This window comes from Pieris napi, chromosome 9 (genome assembly GCF_905475465.1).
Source record: "Pieris napi chromosome 9, ilPieNapi1.2, whole genome shotgun sequence".
Classification (NCBI taxonomy): Eukaryota; Metazoa; Arthropoda; class Insecta; order Lepidoptera; family Pieridae; genus Pieris; species Pieris napi.
This window is the reverse complement of record NC_062242.1, coordinates 6,219,924-6,245,745: the sequence shown is the minus strand read 5'-3', so window position 1 is coordinate 6,245,745 and position 25,822 is coordinate 6,219,924. Positions and strand designations below refer to the sequence as shown.

The following is a 25,822-nucleotide window of genomic DNA, read 5'->3' as shown; positions in this document are numbered from 1 at the left end:
AGTAAGAAAGTAATTAATTTGCTCGCGTAAAGTCTTGCTTTAATTAACGATAAACACTATATCCCGGAAAACAGGTGTCTTTCTAGCGACATCGTTATGCTTATCTAGACTTTAATTGCAACATCGTTAATCACCCTTGCATATGTATTAAATATAATTGTATTCATTACTCAAACGAGTTGACCTATGTTCGGCAGTGTATGTCAGGCTGAGACGAAAGAGGAAAATTATTTTTTAGAAATTACGTCCTGTTTAGTAGTGTATATGAACGAATTTGTGGTCATCATGGAAAAATAGTTTAAAGTAAAAGTAAAAGTTCATCACTTAACACAAAACTAAGTTTAATACGAAAGAGTTAATCAAATTGTCAGAAATGGAGAGCTGAATTTTTTTATAAGTACTAGAATCTGGAAATCTGATGCTGGAATAACTAAATCAGTTTAAATTTTATCGGACATGACATGTCGATATCGTGGATTAATCATAGTAGGTATTAAAAACAATGTCGACTGTAAATCGTGGACTTTGTAACTACATTATCTGTTTTATTCTGCAAACCTTCGGCTATTTGCCACAATGTTTGACGTTTATCATCATAATTATTATTCTTAAAAAAAGGGTAGGTTGGATTTAGAATTACTTATTTTATTTTTATTTCGATTATTTTTTATTCATCGATTTTTCATGCTAAAAAACAATCGATAAATTAAAAAACGATTTTTCATGCAGAATGTCACATCTCTAATAACCAATAGAAAAGTAGAAAATGTACGGTTTGTTTACGAATTTCAATACATTACACAAAATTTTAAATCATTATTTTTTAAAAATTAGACGCAACTCCGGCAGCAAAAATCCCTTGGAGGTGTTCCAATCAAGGTTCACCGAGACACCTACATAATCAGTATTATCAAATTCGGGCGACGGATTTCTAAATCAATACCCATATAATTGTTGAAGATCAAGGACGTGTTTTGGTAACTGCATCTGCATTTGTTAATTCTACTAATATACATATTTATCATTTTATACATACAAATCTATACAAGAGAACGAAATTAAAACTTTTGGTGTCTTAATACAAAACTGGGTTTCCCACCAATTATTACGTTTTTAGAAGTGATGCTAACGCCAATGTGAAGGTTCCTTAAATGACAAATAAGTCGTAGATTAAACGGAAAATCTTTATGGTCATGGTCTAACTAATCACTGGTCACGGTATTGGAACTTGTAAGATTTTTCGGTGTTGAATCTCGGAATATCGGTGGATACGACTTGATCTCGGTTAATTAATTTTGTCACTTCAATTATCCAGAAACTCTAATGACGCCATCTAGTGGCGAAACATAATTTTAATATAGATTTTTCAACATCCTGAGAGTCGATATCGTAAATTATTTCGATATATTGAAATCGTAATCGCCATTGAAGTTGTTTGCTTACCTATGATCCGCGGATAAATACGATAATCATTCATTTCAAAAAAACCAGCGAAGTATAATTTGTATGATAAATGACGTGTTTTGTTATTTAGTTGCATCAAAGATCCCGGATGCGACCCGATTAATTACTTTTGCGTCATATCTCCGCAATTATTGATATTTGATCTATTGAACTAGAAATCTTATCGGTTGTAGCACATCGTTTATTCGCTACTCTAAAGATAAATAAATTGTTTATCATATTTATACATTATTCATCAGTTGGGTGCATTTTAGTAAAGTACTTACTTTTGAAGACAATGCTGCAACTTTAATATTGAATTGTCGTACCACATCATCCAGTTTTTGACATCAGCCTTGCGATTCTGTAACTCACTTTTCGAACTCTCACAGCGGTTTTCGCAGCGGCCGCGGCGGTCGCGCTCAAGTCAGTCGTGAAGCAGTCATTTTATTATTTGGCATTCTGATAAGGAGGGAGCTTGTAGTTTATTGTTTATCAGAATGTCAATTTATCAAATCGTAAAATGACTGATGATGATAGAATGATATTGGAAGAACTATACGGCTGAGATAACGTAATTTTAGAAGTTTTCTAGTCTTAACTAAAAATCATAGTTCAGTATTAACAGAGCACGGAAGCAGAAAAACATAGTCCTTTTACTGGATTTTTTATTCAAATTTATCTTAGAGCGTAAAAAAGAAATTTCTTGCATTCTGAAATAATGTAGTCATTGTTAACATTTATTTTGATATTTAAAGACTACAATAAAGCTAAGAATCTCTAGTAGGCCGAACCCCGGGCCGCTTGCATTACAAGATATTAAATATTTGTATTCTTGTATTCCCTTAAACACGAATATGATATCGAGAAAATTATTAAATAGAATTCAAAATTATCCCGACGTTGTGTTACATTGCATTCATTCGTTTCATAGCAATTAACTAAATCTTGAGAGTTACGCCCCGATAGTATTGCCAGACGAAGGCACTCTCTTCATCTGTTAGATTACATTCATATAGTTATAATTGTATTGTTAGTTTATTTTATAGTTCTAATTTTAAAGTCGAGTCCTACATCAACTAGTAAGAGTAATAAAAACATACGATGTGGTTTTGTTTTTTCGTCTTTACACAATAATAATTTAATACATACCTTAAAAACAAATAATTAAATAGTTTTACATTATGAAAATGTCATTTTTGTTCACAATAAAAGTAAACAATAACTTACAGTCACTACTTCTGCATTGATTTAAAATGTTTAAAACAAAGATTAAACAAGAAGAACGAAGAAACCAGAGACAATGTGAAGATATGGAAGTGATGTGCAATCATAAATCTAAGAATGAATGAAATGATGAGTTGTGAAGGTTATGTAGTAAACTATAATTTACAAATGGTTGATTAATGTTATAAAGGGTATTTCAACAAGAAGTTTGTTTTTCAATTGTGGCAACACCGAGAACGTGATAGTTTTGACATTTAGTTTTTGGCGGTATTCGTAGCAGGTGCTTTGGCAATTATTACAATGAATTCAATTTCGCTCGAAAATCGCATTAAAATAATTCAAATCCACTATAAAAATGGTGGTTCTGTTAAAGTTACATTTCGTAAAATTCGTGATATTTTCGGCCAGCATAATCGTCCTTCTGAGACCGCTGTTAAGAATTTTGGTCGCGAAATTTGAGTCGACAGGCTCGGTACAAAATGTGCCAACACCAACACGTGTTCGACCGGGTCGTTCAACAGAAAACATCGCCGCCGTGAGCCACAGTGTTGAAGAAGATCAAAATTTGTCAATTTCACGACGTTCTCAACAATTGGGGTTATCCAAAAGCACAACATGGCGAATTTTGCGAAAGGATTTGGCTTTGAAGCCTTACAAGATTCAACTGGTGCAGGAATTAAAGCTGATCGACCATTCAAATCGCCGCAGATTCGCTCAGTTCATTCAGGAACAACCTGCTGGTTTTTCTGAAAAAATCATTTTTTCAGACGAAGCCCATTTTCATTTGTCAGGGTACGTCAACAAGCAAAATTGTCGCATTTGGGCTTCTGAAAATCCTAAAGCAATTATTGAGAAGGCTTTGCATACTCAACGTGTTACTGTGTGGTGCACTATGTGGTCTGGAGGCGTGATTGGACCGTTTTTTTTCGAAGATGAGGCTGGAAATGCGGTAACAGTCAATGGATCACGGTATCGCGAGATGTTAACCACTAAATTTTGGCCTATTATTGATGACATGGATATCACTGAAATGTGGTTTCAACAGGAAGGTGCCACATGTCACACAGCCAATGAAACGATCAATTTATTGCAAACCAAATTTCCCGAGCGCATAATTTCGCGAAATTCAGCTGTTAAGTGGCCAGCCAGATCGTGTGATTTAACACCACTGGATTATTTTTTGTGGGGCTATGTTAAAGACAGAGTCTATACGGAGCCAATCGAATCGATTGCAGCCTTAAAACTCAAAATCCGTGATGTCATTAACGAAATAGACCCTCCATTTTGCCAAAAAGTGATTAAAAATTTTGATGAAAGAATCAACATCTGTCAGCGTGGTCGTGGTGGACATTTGCCAGATATCATTTTTCATTCATAATTGCCAAACTTTTCTCTTTGTAATACAATAAAAATTTTATTCATTTTCCTCTAAATTCTTTGTTTTATTTTGTTTTAGAAAACAAAGTTCTTGTTGAAAAACCCTTTACAAACAATAAAATATACTTAAGATTTACCAAACGATATGGTAAATGGTAATGAAAAAAAGTAAACATAGTTATAATGTCTAATATATCTTATGATATTATATTTTATGAACCTTCACAGATCACAAATAATTCTCCACTCTTTGATTCCATCCTTGCGATGTTTCAACGGTAATAGAATATTGAAATGTCAAACTCGCATTTTATTTTGAATCTGTATTTTTTCTTGACCGACTTATATCTTGAATAATAAACCAGAACTGGTTCATTATTTAAAACGTCACAATTTATGTTATTTAATTATTATAGATTATCCAAGTTCCTAAATCGAACGTAAATTTTTTTTTAAACAGACCAAAGAGTTCGGAGCTTTATATAAATTCAAACATAGCCAATTTTTGACACTTTGAATTCATTTTATGACGAAAATGTATATAGAACATATTTTTGAAATTTACACGATATATTTTATCGCAAGCCTACTTGGCTTCCATTCAGAAATTTTTTTTTATAAAATTACATTAATTTAATGTTTTACATACTAATTGTTATGACGGGCTGGCGTGCCTCAGTACTCCAGCTCTCCACTGCGCCCGCAGTCCACACCGAGACACTGACACAGCAATTCTTTCTGCAATAGGGATTTAATAGAATGTCTTTACTTATATTTATGTTTCCCATCGTTTAAACCATCCCTGAACTTCAATCATACTTATATTACGAAGATCATACCTATAAAATTGTAGGTAATAAATTTTAATATTATACGTTGTAAAACTAATTCATACAATAGTTACACTATGTTTTATTAGAATTCAAACTTACATTTATGGTAAGAGAACCTTAACCAAACAATAAATGTCTCGCAGATCCATAACAAAGAATTGGGCACGTGTCTGTGACGTCGCCCGCTCAAGAATAGCGCGAACTTTATCAGTGTCAGTGAACGCGTGACGTCACAACAGCTGATAGTCATATTATATGGGTTGCGAAACTTTCATTGTATTACGAACTGAGAGGAGGAATAGGCCTAAATAAACTTCCTAGCTAGGGTTATGCCTTTAGGTAAAAGATATGCCTTTAGGTAAAAGAGTCTTGATGTCATAGTTTTAATTACTCATTATTTATTGTTTCTGGTATATTACTTTAAAAAGTTTACACAGTAAAAAGTATTTAAGCATCGCCTTCGTTACAGATATAGAAACACTACTCTAGGAAATTACTATTTCTCTTTTTACAAAGAATTTTTAAACGTCTGATTTATCTAATTAATTATCCCTTCTTAACGATAACCTATTAAAAGATTTAAAAGGGACTCATACATATTTGAATCATAAGCCCTACACACAACGTTAAAACCACATATTCATAGATTGTTGTTGATTGTGTTCGTTAGATAATTTTTCCTTATACCACTTCCATAAAACTCCTCAAGGCTAATTAACATATAAAATGTTTTATGAATTTTACACCTATGTCATTTACCATGAACTATGACGTCAATACATATAATTTTACTCTGTTTTTTTACTGAAAAATGATGACACGCAACATCCATCTTCTGTGCCCTAATCTATTCTTTGATTGGATAGAGAACTGTGTATGGAAGCAACTTAGGAACAGTATAGCCACGCACTCTCTTATGGATTATTGAAGTGAAAAAGGCGCATGAGGGTAACATTTTTACGGAACGTCACGAAGTTGTGCAGCGTTTTTGTTGAAGAAAAGGGATGAGCGATTGAGACCGATTGAGTGAGAGTGAGAAGGGCGAATTACCTTATAGAAATTATATTTATAAATTAAAATTTCGTAAAGAGAATTTATGAAAAATTAGTATTGTATATTTCATGTAAAATAATTTATTGAAATCTCAAAATATGACGATTTGTAAATTAAAATGCCACGTGATTTTACTATCGAAGAAATATTATTTGTCTTAATTTTCGACACTTTTAATATTTTAATGACAATTAAATTCATTAAATTTCTAACATATTTTCCTTTTTCCCTCCCTTTAAGTCTCGGAAATCGGAATAGATTTGTATAAATATGAACAAGGCAAAAAATTTGTTTGCAAAAGAAGTCACTTCTGACATGTGTACTTTGTACGCACGCACTTTTTTTATTAACAATAATTATTCAGAATAAATCTATTCTTTTGTAAGCGAGTGATAATAATAGTTCACACACTAACGCCTTGTTCCCGAAGAGGTAAGCAGAGTACACGGATTCCCACGGTACTGATATGTCTGGACCTCTATGATACGTCATGAGAGGTATGCCTCTCTCACTTCATCCATTTTCATGACATTCACCAGGCATGGTTGTCGATAATGGATACTTTTACCTGTCCCTTCTATTGGAACGAAGTTCCTTATCGCGCGTTGTGAAAGGGGGCTAGACGGAAAAACTTCTTACGAAAAGTTGTCACGACACTTTTTGCTATTTGCTATTGTAATACACCGGTTCTCGTCCGATCACCGAAGTTAAGCAACGTCGGGCGAGGTCAGTACTTGGATGTGATGTTGGCTTTTTTTTCGTCGTAAGATTGGTGTCGAGAAAATCTATCATACTGTTATGATACCAATTAACATATAAATTAATCGAAAGGAATTTCGTTCCATCCGGGTGTCCCTTGACACCTCTAAAGTTTTTATATTATACAGATGTAGTAGTAATGTAAAATTACGATCAGATATTTTCACGACTTTTAAGCTCTATATGCCACTATTTGTATTATAAGCCTTTACATTATAAGTTTATTATTTAGAGATAAGCGTACAAGCAATCTAATATAAGGAAGTAGATGCCACTGCCGAATGTGTTCCGACATTCCGTCTCATCCAAGGCTTTTTGTTTGTTTAATGATTTACCCATTCAATCATTGGAATAACATCCGTAGAGACGGTATAATAATTTTAAAAACAATTAAGTAATTATGTTGTTTGTAATGTTAATGTTGAACATTAACATTAAATGATAATTTTAAGTTTAACATGAAATTTATGATATTACAGATGTACAAACGTATTTATTATTTCAGCTTAAACATTTTATTATAAATTAAATAAACTTACATTTTTTATCGTAGCTTAAAGTAAAATGTACGCAATGTTTTATGTTTTATGAATTTTACTTATTAAAGATCAGAGAACATCCGAGTTTTATATTTCGAACTTATTTTTTCAAGTGAAGTACTGGATTTGTTTTTGTGTGGTAATCTATATACATATATAAAAATGAAACCCGTTTTCCGTTGTCACGACATAACATGAAAACGGCTTGACCGATTTGTCTGATTCTTTTTTTATAATATTCCTTGAAGTACGAGGATGGTTCGGAGAGAAAAATTAAAAAAAATTGAGTGAAAAAGTCTAAAAACAACACTTTTCTATATTCCCATACAAAATATTCGTAATAATATTTAAAGGCAATTTGAACTTTAATACCATATCATAAAGTTCAAGTGTTAGTGGAGGGGAAATTTTTATTTTTTGACTTAATGTATTATCTTATTTTATCTTTCTCTTTTTTTATCTTTTAGCTAGACCGGTGTCCCGAATAGCAGAATAAGTATTTAAAAAAATCAACTGTTAGGCGGTACGATGTTCGCCAGGCTAGCTAGTAATATAATAATTTTTGTCACCGAAAAGGTTTCAAATTATTATTATATCAAACTACCACAGCCATAATCGTCTGACACACATACTCCCACGCTCATAACGATACTATAATATTGCGTAAATGACGCTTTGTTCTAATAGATACATTGTAATAAAAATAAATTATTCATATAATATAGATATTCACATATTATATCTTCTTGATTCAGTGTACAGCGACCTCAGATTATGCCGAAAATTCGCGCTTGCTAGGTATGTACTTAATAAGATTGTTGCATTGCAAGGATGGCAATTCGGCAGTTGGCCCTCTGCCTTAATCTCAATGTGATGGGTACGTCCGGAGACACCGTCAGTTTCTACATGTGCCCACAGCTGGGACTAGTATTCATCAAGTAATTTTATATATATTTTGTATATAGACTTAAAAAAATTAGACTAGTTTTTATTGTTACAGTATTTTTTACGTATGTCATGTTTACCTAGTCTCGACATAAAAACCCTAAGGAAAACGCTGTGTCAAGCTGACACAAGCTGAATCTATAGATAAGTGCCAGATATATATATTGTATTTCAAAACAATTGTACTAGTCGCCATTAAATCTTGAAGGTGTCATTCGCGTGTTTGTCTTCAATTATTCTAGCAATTGAGGATCTTTAATGTTTTTTATCTGTTTAAGTAGTTCTCGTTTTATATTTCAGAACCTTTTTAAATAAACAATATGACCACAAAACCCTATCTACTTTTAATACAAAGTATACGTACTATCTACTCTTAATCTACGAGAATATTTTTAAGTTGTCAATTCTTAAATGTTATCAAAAGGTCCAACAGACTTCGCAACACCATTTTTTATTAATAATAATAATCCAGTAGCGCTACAACCCTATATGTGATTTCAGATTGTATCCGTTTCTTTGATCATTTTTATTTCATAAACGAGTAAGTGATCAGCCTTTTGTCTGGCACATGTCGTCGATACACCAAAATGGACCAATTGCTTAAAAAACTATACCAATTTACTATTTCTAATAATTTCAAATTAGGTCGTTACAAAACATATAGCCTTTGCTAACCTTTAAATAATTTTAAAACTAATTGTATGAGATAAGTTATTGTTACTATGCAATCGTTTAAACATTTACAATTTCTTAATTTTATTGAGAAGGTTTTCTAAAATGACACACTATTGTTAGCACATTCTGGTCAAACGTATTTGTCATCCGACGGTGGAATTTGAACTTAAATGAGATATCGTATTGTACTTTGAACATAATGTAAACAGTTAATTAGTTGACAATTGACTTATAATGGGAGTATACCTACCTCGGTGCATAACTATGTATACTATATTACCAAGAATTGAAGTCATTTGTTTTTTTACTTTAAGTGATATAAGAATTATTTTCTAGCTAGCTAATTCTACTTAGAAATATGCCGCCAGATAGCCTGTTTGATTAAAGAGTTATGCGAATAAATCTTAGAAGGTCGTTATGACGTCTTGCTCGTGTCCAATGAATATTGTTCTCAGCTAATATTGGTCCTATTCATATTCAGAACAAAACATAGACTTTTTTCTTCTATTCAAAATATAGTTTTTTTATACATTTTCTGTGGATGTTAAAACACATTTTTTCATCTCAATCGTGACATTTTATTTGTCTTAGAACTTGAAAAAAGCTCGATATTTGATTCATTTTAGTCCAAAGACTCCAAAGCTTCCAAATTTTTCCGTCGCCTTGTCATCTATTAATCACAATTTGATCACGTTTGTGCCATACAATTTGCATGTTTTTATAGAACATAAGTATTCGTTGATAACTGTAATCATAATAAATATAAACTTATTTTACGTATTTTAAAGAAATCTCTATGTATTACGAATATAATATTAACTTTTGTAGGTATTTACTTGTTCTAAAGCTAGTAGATTTGTATGTTATGGTCACCATAAAATCTGTTCTAATGGTCATAATAAGTTAGTATAACTAAGTTTTTTTGTATTCCACTTAGAATCCTTCTAAATAGGAAATAGTATTGCTCTCTCCTATACCCATATATAATAGAAAAATTATTCTTTGGGAACCCTTTGCACTCTGAGGACTGAGGTTTTATGAAGGTAGAATTATAAAAAACCTCACCATATTTGACGTTACGAACAGTTCATAATGTATCAAAATCGTAAATTAACAAATAATAATTACGTATATACGTAGATATCTCTCAATAATTGTGAATTATAATAAATAATATTTAATGACTAAAGTTATTTTACAATTATGTGTAAATTATCACCATTTAACATTACAACAGTCACGCTCAACACATTATTACGCCATTCTGAAATTCATGTGTTGCAATAAATATGATAATAAACAGTGATTTATTATTAATACATAATATCAAGTCAGTATTTTTTGTTTTTTTTCAGGCACAAAAGAAATTTTACACAGCGTGAATGGAAGACTTAGGCCTAAACAGTTAATTGCTATTATGGGGCCATCAGGCGCGGGAAAATCCACATTACTAGATGTCCTCTCTGGATACAGAATATCTGGAGTTGGTGGCTCTATATTTATTAATGGAAGGGATAGAAATATGAGTAAGTTATAATGAATTATGTATATTAATATTCTTCAAGTATTTTCAATTACACCTTTCTAGCACTACTTTTGTATAGAAGAATATTCAAATGCTTAGCATTTTCAGCATTTAACAATGACGATATATAAATTCGCTAAATTGCTACACAATACATGTAACTGGGGTGTTACAGGATCCTGAAATGTAGTTCTCACTACATCAGGAACCTGGAATACATGTTTTTTATGTAACTTGTTTATGGCAATAAATAAAATTAATTAATTATAAGCTGTTATTAGCTTTATTGCTTAATAATTTTAACTATCGTTCTATTTGATAAATATATATCGTCATTTAAATATATGAAGAAACACATATAAAACCTATTGGGGGCCGATGGGGCCGATGGCTGGCCATGCGTCATACTCGTGAACGGGTGCTACTTGTGGTGACTGGTCGTACTTGAATTCGTGCATGCGGTGATGTTAATTATTTCGACTATGTGTTTGCGTGTTGTTCCCACGAGAATGTAAGTGCGTGCTCCTATTTCACCATGCCTCCTGCTGATAGGGGACCAGTCTTTGTTTTTAATTTATGTTATTATTATTAATTACTTAAGGTGTCATGTGGAACATGGTGTAATGGTTGCAGCTCCTTACAAACGTTGTGTAAAAAAAAAACATGGCGATTAAAAAGAGTGGCGGAGAGTTTATTGCCAGTTCTTCTCTTCCGTTCTACGCCCTTGATTTGTGAACTGGCAGTAAATGTAAAATTAGAAGCATTAATATGTATTTCTTTAATGACGAATCACAAGTGTACATTGTGTTACCTACGTGAATAAATGATTTTTGAATTTCAATTTGAATTTATTTTTTTGGTTTTTTACACATAAACTTGAAAATAATGAGAAAATGTAACTAAGCTGTACATGAAAATAATAATTACTAAAGAGGGTCATGGGTTTCAACTCTGGTTGTTCACTTTAAACATTTACTATGTGTTCACTGTGCAATGAATACTTGCACGTATGCAATCTCAGTATGAATTTTATACATCAAAAACGTACTGAATTCCAACCCAAGTATCGAATGTAATTAGCAAAGAGGCTAAAATATTTCTTAAATTATTTCAGAGCGCTTCAAGAAAATGTCATGTTATATTCAGCAAGACGACCGATTGCAAGGATTACTTACAGTCAGCGAAAATATGACGTTAGCTGCTGATCTCAAACTGCCCACTAAACTAGACAAATATGAAAAAGGAGAAGTGGTAAATACGTAATTTCTCTCACATCTGCGACAAAAAAGACTATCTTACGACTACTGAGGCCTTTTTTGTATAGAAACTTTTGTTAAATCAGTTTATTTATTTTTTTGTAAGTTCTATAACAACTGCATGTTGTTTTAAAACTTTGAAGCTTGCTTAAAAAATACAAGAAAATAGGACGTAAAGTTCTACACATATGTAAATTAATTATATTACAACTTAAAAATTACAAACATGCAAGGAAAAAACACAAGAACAAAACCAAAAAATAAAAACCTAAATAGAACCTTGAACACTTAAACCTCATTTAGAGTATAATAAAAAACATTACGTTTTGTTCCGGGGTAAGTTTAAGGTGAGCCTGAATAAGTTGTCATGATTGTCATATGAAAATACTAGCCGTTTCGCGCCCGCTTTGCTGGACGAATTAAAATAAATTTTAATTTTCATTATTTTATTTTTTTTCATATTTTTATTATTCTTCTTTTTAACTTCCCGCTAAGAAAATTGAAATATTTCGAAAATCGAGTTTTTAACAGATGTTGACGTTTAGAGGTTCTAGGAAGCCTCCCCGAATGTTTCCGCGGTGAAGTCCGTATGGATAAATTTTCATAAAAGTAAAACAGCAATAAAAACATGAAGGAAAGGCGTTGGAATTTAATAAATAAATAGCCATAAACCATCTAGGAAAAATTTCGCATCGAATGGTGGTAGTTTCATGTCGATACGATCAGTGGTTTAAGCGTGAAAGAGCCTCAAACGAACACCATTTTCTTTTTATATATATAGATAGAAGATAGATAACAGAAATAGTAAGGAGAAAACGGTGCATTTTGAAGCTTAGTTAACTTTAATACCATATTATATATGTAATAAACTTATAACGACATATATTTTCGTATAAGTACGCACATTTTACAACGATTTTTAGAAAATTTGTTAAAAAAATTGCGATTTTAAAATTGCAAGTTCTTAGTATGTTTTATAAGTAAGGAATATTAACAGGTGAATAATTCTAAACTCATCTAAAAGGAAAACGCTTTTACGTGTTTGTAAATTGTTTTTTTTTTAGATAGAAGATATTCTTACAAATCTCGGTCTGTATGAACACATGCATACCAGAGGTGCCCAGCTTTCCGGCGGTCAAAGAAAACGTCTTTCAATTGCCCTAGAACTCATAAACAACCCTCTAGTCATGTTCCTCGATGAGCCTACAACGTAAGTATTCTTAATAGGAATTTTAATTCTTAATAATAATAGTCTAAAATTTCAACATTTAATTCTGATTATCTGAGACCTATCTTCTTAGAATTATAAAAAAATATGTTTTAATTGCACATATAGAAAGAAGAATACTTTACACAGCTGGGGATGTCTTACTCGGAGTTGATAATTGCACGATTATAGTAATATATAGCCGACATATTATAGTTTATAATCTGTTTACCACCAAAATTCAAGAACTAACATAGTATCTTTTATTCGTAGTTTTTTTATGATTTCCTGTTTGAATTACTTATCAAGCAAAGTAATGTATTTCGTGTTTTTGTACTTTATATATTAATTTTATTATGCCACCAGGCATGAAGAGTAAACGCACTTGTTTTTGTGATATATGTATTTGTAAATGTATGCATAATGTATATATTAAAAAAACTTCCCATAAATGACGAGAACGATATCTCTGTCCTCTCGGCGGACATTAATATGACCTTTATTTATTTTGGCGTCGGGACGTGACGACCCCATCGCCCACTGGTGAAATAACCTGTGACAGAGGTTATTTCATCAGCGCAATCAGTCAACCCCTTCCTAGTGGGAGTGCCATGCTGTTGCCTTCGGGCTTCAGCCAAATGGGCAGGCACGACCGGGGCAGTACCACTGTCTCTCAGAAAACCGGCGTGAAGTGATGCAATAAGTTTGCCTTATTGTACTCGCGTTTCGTGCGGTGAGAGACTCCCGGAGCCCATTCCCCCCCCCTTCCTCTACAAGAAATATGAAGGTGCAGAAAAAAAAACAGAATCTACCCCAGGGGGGTACCACACGCGCTCGCGGTGGAGAATCCCCCTCTGGGCGTCCAACACCGGGACACTCTGCGCCCGGTGGTGGACGCACAGGCTGCCCTTCGTATTCTGGGGGGGGCAATTCTGCGCTCGGTAAAAATAACATTAATCGTTCTCGGGGCAAACGGAGCAATCCTAGAAAGGCACCCCCGTCCACACTCGCCGTGGACTTCACAAATGTTAGGGGGCTCAATACCAATATCAACGCAGTCCACTACCATTTAGAGACTGCGAAGCCGGCCTTGCTCTTTCTTACCGAGACTCAGATTTCCTCCCCGGCTGATACTTCCTACCTCTCCTACCCGGGGTACAAATTGGAACATTCATTTGTGCCGCGGGCGGGAGTTTGCGTGTACGTCAGAGAGGATATCTGTTCTCGTCGCCTCGGGACGCTTGAAGGAAGGGACCTATCTAACCTCTGGCTGCGCGTAGACTGCGATGACCATCCGCGATTCTACGCATGCCTGTATAGGTCCCATAGCGGAAATACCGAAACTGACCGACTCATTGAGCACATCCAAATGGCTACAGATTCCCTGCTCGAAAGGGTTCCTACCGCTGAAATCGTGATACTTGGCGATTTTAACGCCGACCATGCCGATTGGCTCGGCTCTGAAACTACCGATCACGCGGGAAGATCCTTTCACGACTTTGCTTTAGCCTACGACCTGACACAAATGGTCCCTGCGATTACGCGAATACCAGATGTGGATGGTCATAAACCCCTTTGTTGGACCTTCTGCTGACTTCACATCCGGAGAACTATCAAGTCTCTGTTGACCCGCCATTGGGTTCATCAGATCATTGTGTGGTCCGGAGTACTGTGCCATCTACGCGCCCTTCACGGCCCCGCTTTATGGGTTGTCGCCGTATTTGGCACTATAAGTCAGCAGATTGGGACGGGATGCGGTCTTTCTTTGCGTCCTACCCTTGGGGGCCTATGTGCTTTTCGCCGGAAGCTCCAGATTCCGTCGCCGCCTCTGTCGCCGAAGTGGTTCTGCAGGGCATGGAACTCTTTATTCCATTTTCTGCGGTGCCGATCGGTGGCAAGTCTCAGCCCTGGTTTAAACGTTCTTGCAAGGCGGCCTCGCGTCGAAAGCGAGAATGCTTTAAGGCATGGGCGGAAGCGGCGAAATCTCGTGATGCCAATACCAGCGAACTTAAAACAGCATATAACTCAGCCTCCAGGTCCTTCAAACGGGAAATCACTAAGGCAAAGTCAGAGCACATTGCCAGATTTGGCGAGAGATTGGCCCAACTCCCTTCAGGGACTCGAGCCTTCTGGTCTCTCGCCAAAGCTGTCCAGGGGAATTTTTGTCAGCCCTCCATTCCGCCACTGCACAGGGAGGATGACTCTCTGGCCCACACTGCGAAGGAGAAGGCCGACCTTTTGGGCTGTCTCTTCGCGTCCAACTCGACTTTGGATGACCGAGGGAGATCACCACCGACCATTTCGCGGTGAGATTCCTCGATGCCGGAAATCACATTCCGGCAACGTGCTGTCCGCAAAGCACTTTCTTCCTTGGACATTCATAGGTCGAGCGGGCCGGATGGTATCCCCCCAATTGTGCTGCGTACTTGTGCTCCTGAGTTGGCTCCGGTCTTAACGCGCCTTTTCCGGTACCTGTACTCGCTCGGCACTGTCCCGAAGTGCTGGAAGACCGCTTCGATACATCCGATCCCAAAAAAAGGCGATCGCTCTGATCCGTCCAACTATCGCCCAATAGCTATAACCTCCTTGTTCTCCAAAATAATGGAAACCATTATTAATTGCCAGCTCTTGAGTTATCTAGAAGGCCACCAGTTGATTAGCGATTCTCAGTACGGCTTTCGTCGTGGTCGCTCAGCTGGTGACCTCCTTGTATACCTTACCCATAGGTGGGCAGAGGCAATTGAGTCCAAGGGGGAGGCGCTGGCGGTAAGTTTGGACATAGCGAAAGCCTTCGATCGGGTGTGGCACAGAGCACTGCTCTCGAAGCTTCCAGCCTATGGGCTTCCCGAGAAATTATGCGATTGGATCTCCAGCTTTCTGGCCGATCGGAGCATCAAGGTCGTCATCGACGGAGCATGTTCCGACCTTAAACCCGTGAACGCTGGGGTCCCACAAGGCTGTGTTCTATCCCCGACCCTATTTCTTCTGCATATCAATGATATGTTGCAACTTAGCAACATTCACTGCTATGCGGATGACAGCACTGGGGATATTCTTTACACTGGCCGGGCAGGTATTTCTCGGGCAGTTGTTGATGAGTACCGGAACAAACTTGTGTCTGAAGTCGAAACTCTACTACGTGGAGTCTCAGACTGGGGCAGACAAAACCTAGTCCAATTTAACCCCAAGAAGACACAAGTTTGCGCGTTTTCCGCTAAAAAAACACCCTTTGTCGCTACTCCTCTTTTCGAAAACACTCTTCTTAAAGCCACAGCCAGCATTGGAATACTTGGCGTTGACATATCGAACGACGTTCAGTTTCGCGGTCACTTGGAGGGAAAGGCTAAATTAGCCTCCAAAAAGCTTGGTGTGCTCAGCAAGGCGAGGCGGTACTTCACTCCGGGCCACCGCATGCAACTATATAAAGCGCAAATTCGGCCCCACATGGAGTACTGCTCTCACCTCTGGGCGGGGGCTCCCCAGTACCAGCTCCTTCCACTTGACCGTATACAACGCAGAGCGGTTCGAATCGTCGACGACCAATCCCTCTCCGAGCGGCTTGATCCTTTGGCGTTGCGTAGAGATGTGGGGTCACTCTGCATCTTCTACCGCATTTACCATGGAGAGTATTCAGAGGAGTTGTTTGGATTAATACCTGCAGCTGAATTTCATCATCGGACGTCGAGACAGAATACGAAATTCCACCCGTATCACCTCGACGTCCGCCGTTCCACAACTGAGCGTTTTTCAAGGCAGTTTTTGCCGCGCACAACCACTATGTGGAACCAGCTGCCCACTGAAGTATTTCCGAACCAATTCGACTTAGGGTCCTTCAAGAAAAGAGCGTACCTATTCTTAAAAGGCCGGCAACGCACTCGCGAGCCCTCTGGCATTGAGAGTGTCCATGGGCGGCGGTATCACTTAACCATCAGGTGAGCCTCCTGCCCGTTTGCCCCCCGTTCTATAAAAAAAAAAAAAAAAAAAAACCTTAGACCTCACAAATCTATCAGAATCTGCACGATTTATACGTGTCGACGAAAATACCGAAAATATTTAATTGAAGATTTTTTTATAACATGTTAACTTAGTATTATAAAAAGAAAGTATTTCAATTAAAAGCGCTAATTCTAGAAAGTACTGATTTGAAATTAAAAATTATTGCATCCTATTGTGTACATAGTTCATAACGTCTTACGCAGGTTGTAGCTACAAAGACTTAGGAAACCACAAGGCACTGTTATGAATAAAAATAAACCTATATTTCAGGGGTCTAGACAGTTCATCCTGCACGCAAGTGGTGCAACTATGCCAAAGCCTTGCACACCAAGGCAGGACCATAGTATGCACAGTGCATCAACCATCGGCTTCACTGTTCGCTGTTTTTGATGCCGTGTATGTCTTGGCATCGGGTCAATGTCTGTACCAGGGTACCACTAAGAATCTTGTACCGTATGTCGAAGAAGCTGGAATACCTTGCCCAATTTATCACAACCCAGCCGATTATGGTATATATTTACACAATTGTATTAAAATTTACGTGTATTTAAATAACACTTCTTTAATGAATACACGCGAATTGATTGAAATATTTACATAAGTCAAAGTTTTGAGTGCTTCATGAAATGTGTGTTGATCACATATAAATAAATCATTGACTCAAATACATGGAATTACCCATTAATTATGTGAAAAATGAGCCTAAATAGTTTTGGCTAAATGCATTTCTTGGAGGAGCTTTCTGTGCCTGACATACGCCGTCGACTTTGTGGGTCTAAGGCAAACCGGTTTCCTCACGTGTGCTTTTATGCATGCATGTGTGCATGTGCGTGTGTTTATTTGCCGTACGAGCGAGTTAAATGCGCACATAGAAAATCCTTTGGTGCACAGGCAGTGTTCGAACCTACAACAGGGTCATCGCACAATATGCGTTGAGCAGTAGCGACTTGAGTCACTACTGCCTATTTTAGCCTAAAACATCTTGTCGAGTATTTTTGCTAAGGGACACATTTAAAATAAAAATTTCTTATTGAACCTTTCCATCAGCTAATCTACCGTTATTTTATATTACAGTAATTGAAATTGCATCCGGAGAGTACGGCGAGGATAAATTAGAACTTCTCACAAAAAAGATAGATAATGGCAAAGCCCATAACTGGTTTGATGATCATGAGTCTCTACCAACAATGGAGTCTCTAAGAAAACTATATCCATTAAGCGCTATGAAGGAAATAGATGAAAGCTCAGGTTCAGAAGAAACGTCACAGGCGAATCAAAGATCTGTACTTATTCGGCGAGGGTTCTTGAAGGCGAAGCGAGATGCTGTAAGTAACAGGCGTTTTACATCTCTTGTATGGTTTAAACTAGTTTCTTTTGAGTTTGATATTAAAATGTATCTTTGATCATGACACTGTCAGAATATACCTAGGATTTATAGAAGTTTATCTTCAAAACTTAAGTAAGTTATTAAAACCATATTAACTTAACCATGTTAACATAAGTAAAACCATATAAAGTTATCAAAAGCTACATCGTCATTCCTTCAAAGTCAGATTTGCTCACAAAAATAAACTTAGGATCCCTCGATTTCCACTACTACTAATTTTTCAATTTCAATTCGTCAACTAATAATTTTTCCCCTGAACATGAAACCTCCCAAAATCTTGCGATATGTTATCATTTATACGAATATTTCTCGCTTTTTAAATCACATATAGTTTGTAAGAATTATGTTAGCAATAGTTAAGTATGTGTAAAGCATTCTGTGTTTGTCTATTAAAAAGTGTACAAATAGTTTGTTATTTTTGTGTGTATGTAAGCTTACAATGTAAAGCCCGTTGGCAAACCTTTTTTACTAAATAATTTAATATACCAAAGTCCTAATTTTTAATTTAATACACAAATGTTTTGAGTTATCACTATCGAACGAACGAAAAATCAAAACGGTTTTCTCTACAGTTAATACTGTGAAATTAAGGAGAGACACATTATCGTGTCCGCTTTACTGGTAATTTATCTTTTTTAATCTGCACCTTCCCAAAACTGTTCTTAAATAATGGCCAGCATAGGTCTTACGGAAATTGAATTAATTGATGGAAAATGTTTTACAGACTATGACCCACTTACGTATTATGGTCAACATAGTGGTGGGTATCATGTTGGGGACGCTCTTCATCAACGCTGGCAATGAGGGCTCTCGAGTTCTGGATAACTACAATCTGCTCTTCGCTATTTTAATGCATCATATGATGTCACCAATGATGCTTACGATACTGACGTGTAAGTTGCTGTAGATATTTTTGGAACGAAGTTCCTTATCGCGCGTTGTGAAAGGGGGCTAGACGGAAAAAATTCTTACGAAAAGTTGTCACGACACTTTTTTGCTATTTGCTATTGTAATACACCGGTTCTCGTCCGATCACCGAAGTTAAGCGACGTCGGGCGAGGTCAGTACTTGGATGGGTGACCGCCTGAGAACACCTCGTGATGTTGGCTTTTTTTTTCTCTAATCTATCATACTGTTATGATACCAATTAACATATAAATTAATCGAAAGGAATTTCGTTCCATCCGGGTGTCCCTTGACACCTCTAAAGTTTTTTATTATTTTATTTTTCTATTCATTTTGGTTTCTTGCTTTGTTTTTAACGATTACTACCACAAGCATAAAGGATTTTATGTAAAATAAAACAGTACATTCACTTCAATTTATTGTTTTAATTTTGTACTTTTTACATAAACTAGATTTCGCGCCTTTAACAAACTTATAGCAATTATTGTTATTTCCCACAAATAAAAATTATCTGCGCAGAGTTTAATTAAATAGAGAGAAAAATTCTAAATAACGTTTTGGTTATTTATGAATTACCTAGGAAACCGTAATAATATATGTGTTTCCGCCATTTCCAGTCCCATCAGAGATGTCTATCTTACTCAAGGAGCATTTTAATAGATGGTATTCTTTGGGGTCCTATTACGTATCTGTGACCATCGTGGATTTGCCAATATCGGTAAGTAGATTTTGCTATTTTTTTAGCTGGGATTCTTCTCTCCTTTTTTTGGAGGACTTTTGCCCTAGTAGTATATTTTTCATCACTATAGGACATTTTGTCTATTTGCGCATTTAACATCGCTCGTACGGGGAAGGAAAACAACATGAGGAGTGCCAGACCCAAAAAGTCGACGGCATAAGTCAGGCACAGAAGGCTTATCATTTTTTTAGAAAAAACAAGTGACCACGAATCAGATACAAAATCAGACCTTAAAGTTTGTAGCGCCACTGTTTTAATGTATGAAAACGGGGAAGGTTCTTTCATATTGAAAGAACGAACAGTGAAATGAATATTTTAACAAAATAGAAGTATATATTTAATTGACAAATTTGCTCAACTGCCAAGAAGTATTATTATGATTATTAGCCAAGATTTTAGTAAATAAATTTATTGAAAATTAATTTCACGTCATATATTTCCAGATATTTTCATGCGCAATATTCAGCGTGATCGTGTACATTATGTCGTCCCAGCCACTGGAAATAACACGATTCGCGATGTTCTTCACAATATCTCTACTCACAGTTCTAGTAGCACAGAGTTTCGGTCTGATGGTGGGCGCCGTGTTTAATGTTGTTGTAAGTACTATTTCTTATTTTATCACAATCTAGGGGTGAAATTCAGATACGAATAGTCTTGAATTTCACCCCTAGATCCCATATGTCAAAATCCAATACATTTTTGAAGTAAGTTTCTGTTTTCCCTAAGGTATTGCTAAGTTTATTAGTTTTTAATCAGAATGTCATTATTACTTTAGCTAAGCGGCTTTAAAAGGGTTCTTGTCGGACCTGTTGACGTGATAATTATGATTATGATGATCCATTTACCACGTTTGTTTTTTGTTATGTCTGTTCACAAATTTCATAATACACAATAGTTGCTTAATGTCTATCAGGAATATTCTAAGGATTATTTTAGTTTATCGCATATTGGGTTAATAGTTTTGAGTTAACCACGCGTTTTAGGTAAATAAATCGTAATTTATTTTTCAGTTGATAGGTTTTTTAAATTTACTATACATTATAAACAACTAGCGACACGCCCCTGCTTCGCACGGGTGCAATGCTGATACTAAATACACTACAGAAAAACTGTGAACGTTTTAAAAGAAAAATTATCGTGGGATATCCAAAAGAGATAGACTTATACCATCGTGGAGTTTTCTGTAGACCTTTTCAATGTGTACAATACTTAGTACTTTATTTTGATAAACCTCGTAGGGTTCAGCCTGCGTTTGCAATGTAAGCGGAAAAAAATGTAATTATTTACGACATCACATTAGAAACCACTATCCACTATTTAATGGATGCTATTATACATATAAACCTTCCTCTTCAATCACTCTATTTATTAAAAAAAAACCGCATCAAAATCCGTTCCGTAATTTTAATGATTTTAGCATACATAGGGACAGAGAAAGCGACTTTGTTTTATACTATGCAGTGATGTATAGGTACAGAACACCAACAAACCATTGGGGTTCACCCTTAGCACAATTTTCAATATTGTGCAATATAATTGATCGTCTAGGGGCCGCCTTAGAGATTTATGCAATAATTATTATTACTATATATTTTATCGATACTAGTATCGAGGCACATCATAAAGTCAATTGGCTCTTTATACGAAATAAATAATTTATCAATTGTACCCAACACATATATAATTAATAGAATTTTAAACCAGGAGTTTAAATATTTGTGTTTTTACAAAATTAGTATTTGTGTATGACTTGTATCTGAGCTGATAAAAACAAATATATATTTAAAAAGTAATACGGTGTGTTTAAATAATGTTGTTGCAAAATAGAAATACCATAATTTTATCAATCCACAGGCTTGACAGTAATAAACTGTTATTTAAAGTAATCTCTATCTAGTTTAAAAATATGTCAAAAATTATAAATGGTATAATAATAATTTTTTGTTTCATATATATTGTTTATCTATGTAATCTGTTTTGGCTTTGTATATTGTTTTATAATATGTATGTTAGCTGTAAGATTACTAATAAATAAATAAATATCATAATAGTTAAAAATAATAATAATTGTTTTTTCACACGTCACGTGACACTGTTACAATCAATCAAATCGACGATGCTCATTTAAAGTTAAATTACGCACAATGACAGTTAAATATATATTTTCAGAACGGAACCTTCCTTGGACCAACTCTCTCTGTACCAATGATGATGTTCGCTGGCTTTGGAGTGACTTTACGTGACCTTCCGCCATACCTTTACTGGGGATCCTACGTGTCCTACTTACGATACGGCCTCGAGGGCTACATTAGCGCCATTTACGGCCTCAACAGACAGACTCTAGCCTGTGATGAGGCTGAATACTGTCATTATAAGTAAGTGTTATTGGTATATATTGTTGTCAATTCTTTTAGTTGTAAACCTTATTTGGTATTAGTATGTCCTTATAAGGTACTCAGTATTGTAATGAAACGATGTTCTTTAGGACACGACTATTTAATATGAGTGTTGGTACAATACTGATCTATCTTAAAACATTGATGCATTTACATTAATCATGTAGACACAGTACATCCCTCTTAATAAAATAAAAAAATATTACATAGCAAATGTTACAATAACAAGGTAGCATAATTTCTATTACACTTCATTACCAACTCAAGAACTTAATTTAAGATGTGGATACACAATAAAATCTAAAATATAACTGCCGATAAAATCTAACTGCTGTATTCGTCGTGGCGTACCATATTTTCCAATAGTATTTTTCTGAAGGTCGATTTACATCAAACGAACATAGAGCTAGAGCTAGAACAAGAGCATTCTTTCGTAATCTTTTAGTGTAAACGAAAGCTAGAGGTATCGATTTACATCAAACGAACATAGAACTAGAGCTAGAACAAGAGCATTCTTTCGTAATCTTTTAGTGTAAACGAAAGCTAGAGGTATCGATTTACATCAAACGAACATAGAGCTAGAGCTAGAACAAGAGCATTCTTTCGTAATCTTTTAGTGTAAACGAAAGCTAGAGGTATCGATTTACATCAAACGAACATAGAGCTAGAGCTAGAATAAGAGCATTCTTTCGTAATCTTTTAGTGTAAACAAAAGCTAGATCGAATGTTCTTTGCTCATTCGTGTCAATTCTGTGGTTAGTATTGGTAGTGCTTCGTTATGTCTGACTCTGACAGCGATATCATTGTTGCAAGTGCTGCATTGATTATTTTGTCGCAAATTAAGATGCAAGAAGCGAGTCCATCGTTTTTTTTAACTCTTCAACATTACATTCCAGTTGTTTTGCGATTTCCCGCCAAGCATCTTGTTTGTAAATTGTATTTTTATAGTTTTTATACGTCGGATTTCAGATGCCTGTGGGGTATCTGAAATTGCAGTAGGCTTCTATCATTAATAAACATTTTTCTTGAGACCAATCCATAATTTAATCGATAAGATACGTAAACAATCGCTAGAACACAAGAACGCTTTGAAAAGACCGCTCAGTGGCGCGAGCACGTCCGAACACGCTAGAACGCTCTAAGCAACTGTTCGCGCGCTCTTGCGCCGTTTACATCAAGCGAACGAGCATTCTTAGAATATTCTATAGAATCTTTGCGAACGCACTAAGAACAACGAAAGAATGCTCTACGCCTGTTTACACTAGAAGAATTTGATGTAGTGGGGATAGAATGAGCATTCGCTCGTTTGATGTAAATCGACCTTGAAGTGAATGTAGAATAGGCTTATGAGTTATGATCTGTATATATCGTGAGTAACCAGCCTTCTTCCCATCGAAAATGTTTAATGGCTTGGAAAATCCCTAATAACTGTCATATATGTAGAATGTCTTTCTTGAGCTTCTTTGAATATTTTTTCCTTTCATAAGAATTCATCATCTCTTCTGATATTCTTGACAATAACAAATACAACAAAAAAAGAATTAGCGAAATCGGTCCAGCCGTTCACGCGTGATGCCGTGACCAATGGAAATAGGGATTCGTTGATATATATAATATATATTTATAGATATTATATACGTCTATATAATAAATAATTTTTTGACATTTAGAACGTATTTTTATAAGATTTTTATAGTTCGTATTCTGTTGGACATGTTCATTCTGACCGGACTATTATTTTGTCGGGAGATGAATAATCCTGAGTTATTAACACTCACACTTATAAAAATTTGATAATTCTAGATTCAAATCTTTAATTTATGCCAGTACATTTAAATAAAACAAACAGGTATAAACTCGAATAGATATTATTTACGTAAATCTAGGTTCCGTATCATGGTCTCTCGTTGTTAAATATTATCATTATTATATTATCATTATCATTATTAGTTTTAAGAGTTTTTTTCTTTTCCAGACACCCCAAAGTGTTCCTCAAGGATGTAGCAATGGACCCAAATATGTTTTGGTGGGACACCGCCGCTCTTACAACCATACTCCTAGTATTACGTACCGCGGCGTTCCTTCTTCTTAGGTGGAAACTTAGCGCCGTGCGATAAGTATATTTTTAATTTAAACATTTTAAGTTCTAGGTTCGATTACCTGCATAATACATTTCAGATTGCGCACCTATAGACAAAACCGAACAATAAACATGCCTAAGCCCCAGGGTGCTCATTTAAGTTATTTAATTTTAAACAAGACTGTGAAAGCAACATTGTTTCAACGTTACTTAAATTAGTTAATCATCTTATATTAAAGGTATTAAAATTCTATTCAAAGTAATATTGATGTAATCTTGCTAACAGTTAGAAATGCCTCTTGTATTGGCAGTTTTTTTCTATATTAAATGCGCTTTTCATAAAATATACGGACCGTAGAGAATACGACTGATATTTCGTTATAGAATTCAAAAATTAGTTGTTAATTGTTTCACAGATGTCTGTGTTGCCTATTAAGTAGTTTAATTCAGAATTGAGACTTAGCGCGAACTATGACACGTATCTCAAAATCAAACAAATATTTGACATACCCGATACTCATCTCTAAGTCTAGATTCAAAATCTTAAAGACACAAACTCAAGTTCAATTATACTCACGAAAGAATTTCAATGAGTTGTTTTATAAATCTTTCCTTATTCACTCAATTTATTTTTAAATTGATTTTGGTAGTTCCTACAAACAAAATTTGTATCATAAAATTATTATACCTTTGCCAAGCGCCTTTTTTAAATATCCAAGTAATTGTTCAGTGTCGGTCTGAGCGCACAAGTCATTTTATATTTTGTGTCTATTTTTTGTTAGTACCTCTTTCGTGAGACGAAATGTGTGTGAATTCGTATTAGCCCATATTATATTATATAAGGTTTGGGGTCCAAAGTGCTAAAATATTGCCATTTAATTTAATCATAAGTTTAACTTTAAAATGTGGTAATGCTACTGTGATAATGCGTTTAAAAATCTATTTGTTGAAGTTAAATTCATTAAAAAACAAAGGTGTATTTAATCTTAATTGTATTTTTCACTAAACTTAAAATAGTTATAAAACCATAAACATAACAATAAATGGCACCTTATAATTTGGACAAAGAATACAAGACAAAAAATTTCACCATTTAAGAAAAAAATAAAAGCATTCGAAGCTTTAAATGTAAAAAAAAAGTCGAAGCAAACATATAAATTGAGTATGTGATGTATTTTATAGCTGTATCCCTTCATAAAGAGTATAGTTGTTGATGTCGATTTAATGTAGTTATATTACGGTGATGTACCTACAATATAGTAGGATTTTTGTACACAAACATTTTGTTTATAATAGATAATAAATTCTTTTAGATTAGTGAATTAGCTTTAAACTATAAGTTATGTTTTAGCAATAAAGTCCGAGGTTCTCTCGAAAAATGTATTTTTCAATAAAAATATAATTGTTTACCTTTTTTTATTATTAACTGGTCACAGACCAACACTATCCCATAGACCAACGTATCTAAAACTAGAT

At 35.0% G+C, this 25,822-nt stretch overlaps 1 protein-coding gene across 2 annotated transcripts in view; it reads left to right on the top strand.

Moving 5' to 3' along the window:
• Window positions 1-25,755, top strand: part of LOC125052345 (ATP-binding cassette subfamily G member 4) — a 37,723-nt gene extending 11,968 nt beyond the window's left edge. For both annotated transcript variants that reach the window (XM_047653134.1, XM_047653132.1), the window contains exons 2-11: window positions 10,207-10,377; window positions 11,491-11,627; window positions 12,697-12,842; window positions 17,106-17,344; window positions 17,910-18,160; window positions 18,947-19,115; window positions 19,746-19,846; window positions 20,311-20,466; window positions 22,040-22,245; window positions 24,242-25,755. In XM_047653134.1, coding sequence (XP_047509090.1) covers window positions 10,207-10,377; window positions 11,491-11,627; window positions 12,697-12,842; window positions 17,106-17,344; window positions 17,910-18,160; window positions 18,947-19,115; window positions 19,746-19,846; window positions 20,311-20,466; window positions 22,040-22,245; window positions 24,242-24,383 — 1,718 coding nt within the window. In that variant the 3' untranslated portion in view covers window positions 24,384-25,755. The remainder of the gene's footprint in view (window positions 1-10,206; window positions 10,378-11,490; window positions 11,628-12,696; window positions 12,843-17,105; window positions 17,345-17,909; window positions 18,161-18,946; window positions 19,116-19,745; window positions 19,847-20,310; window positions 20,467-22,039; window positions 22,246-24,241) is intronic.
• Window positions 25,756-25,822: the final 67 nt, after the last annotated feature.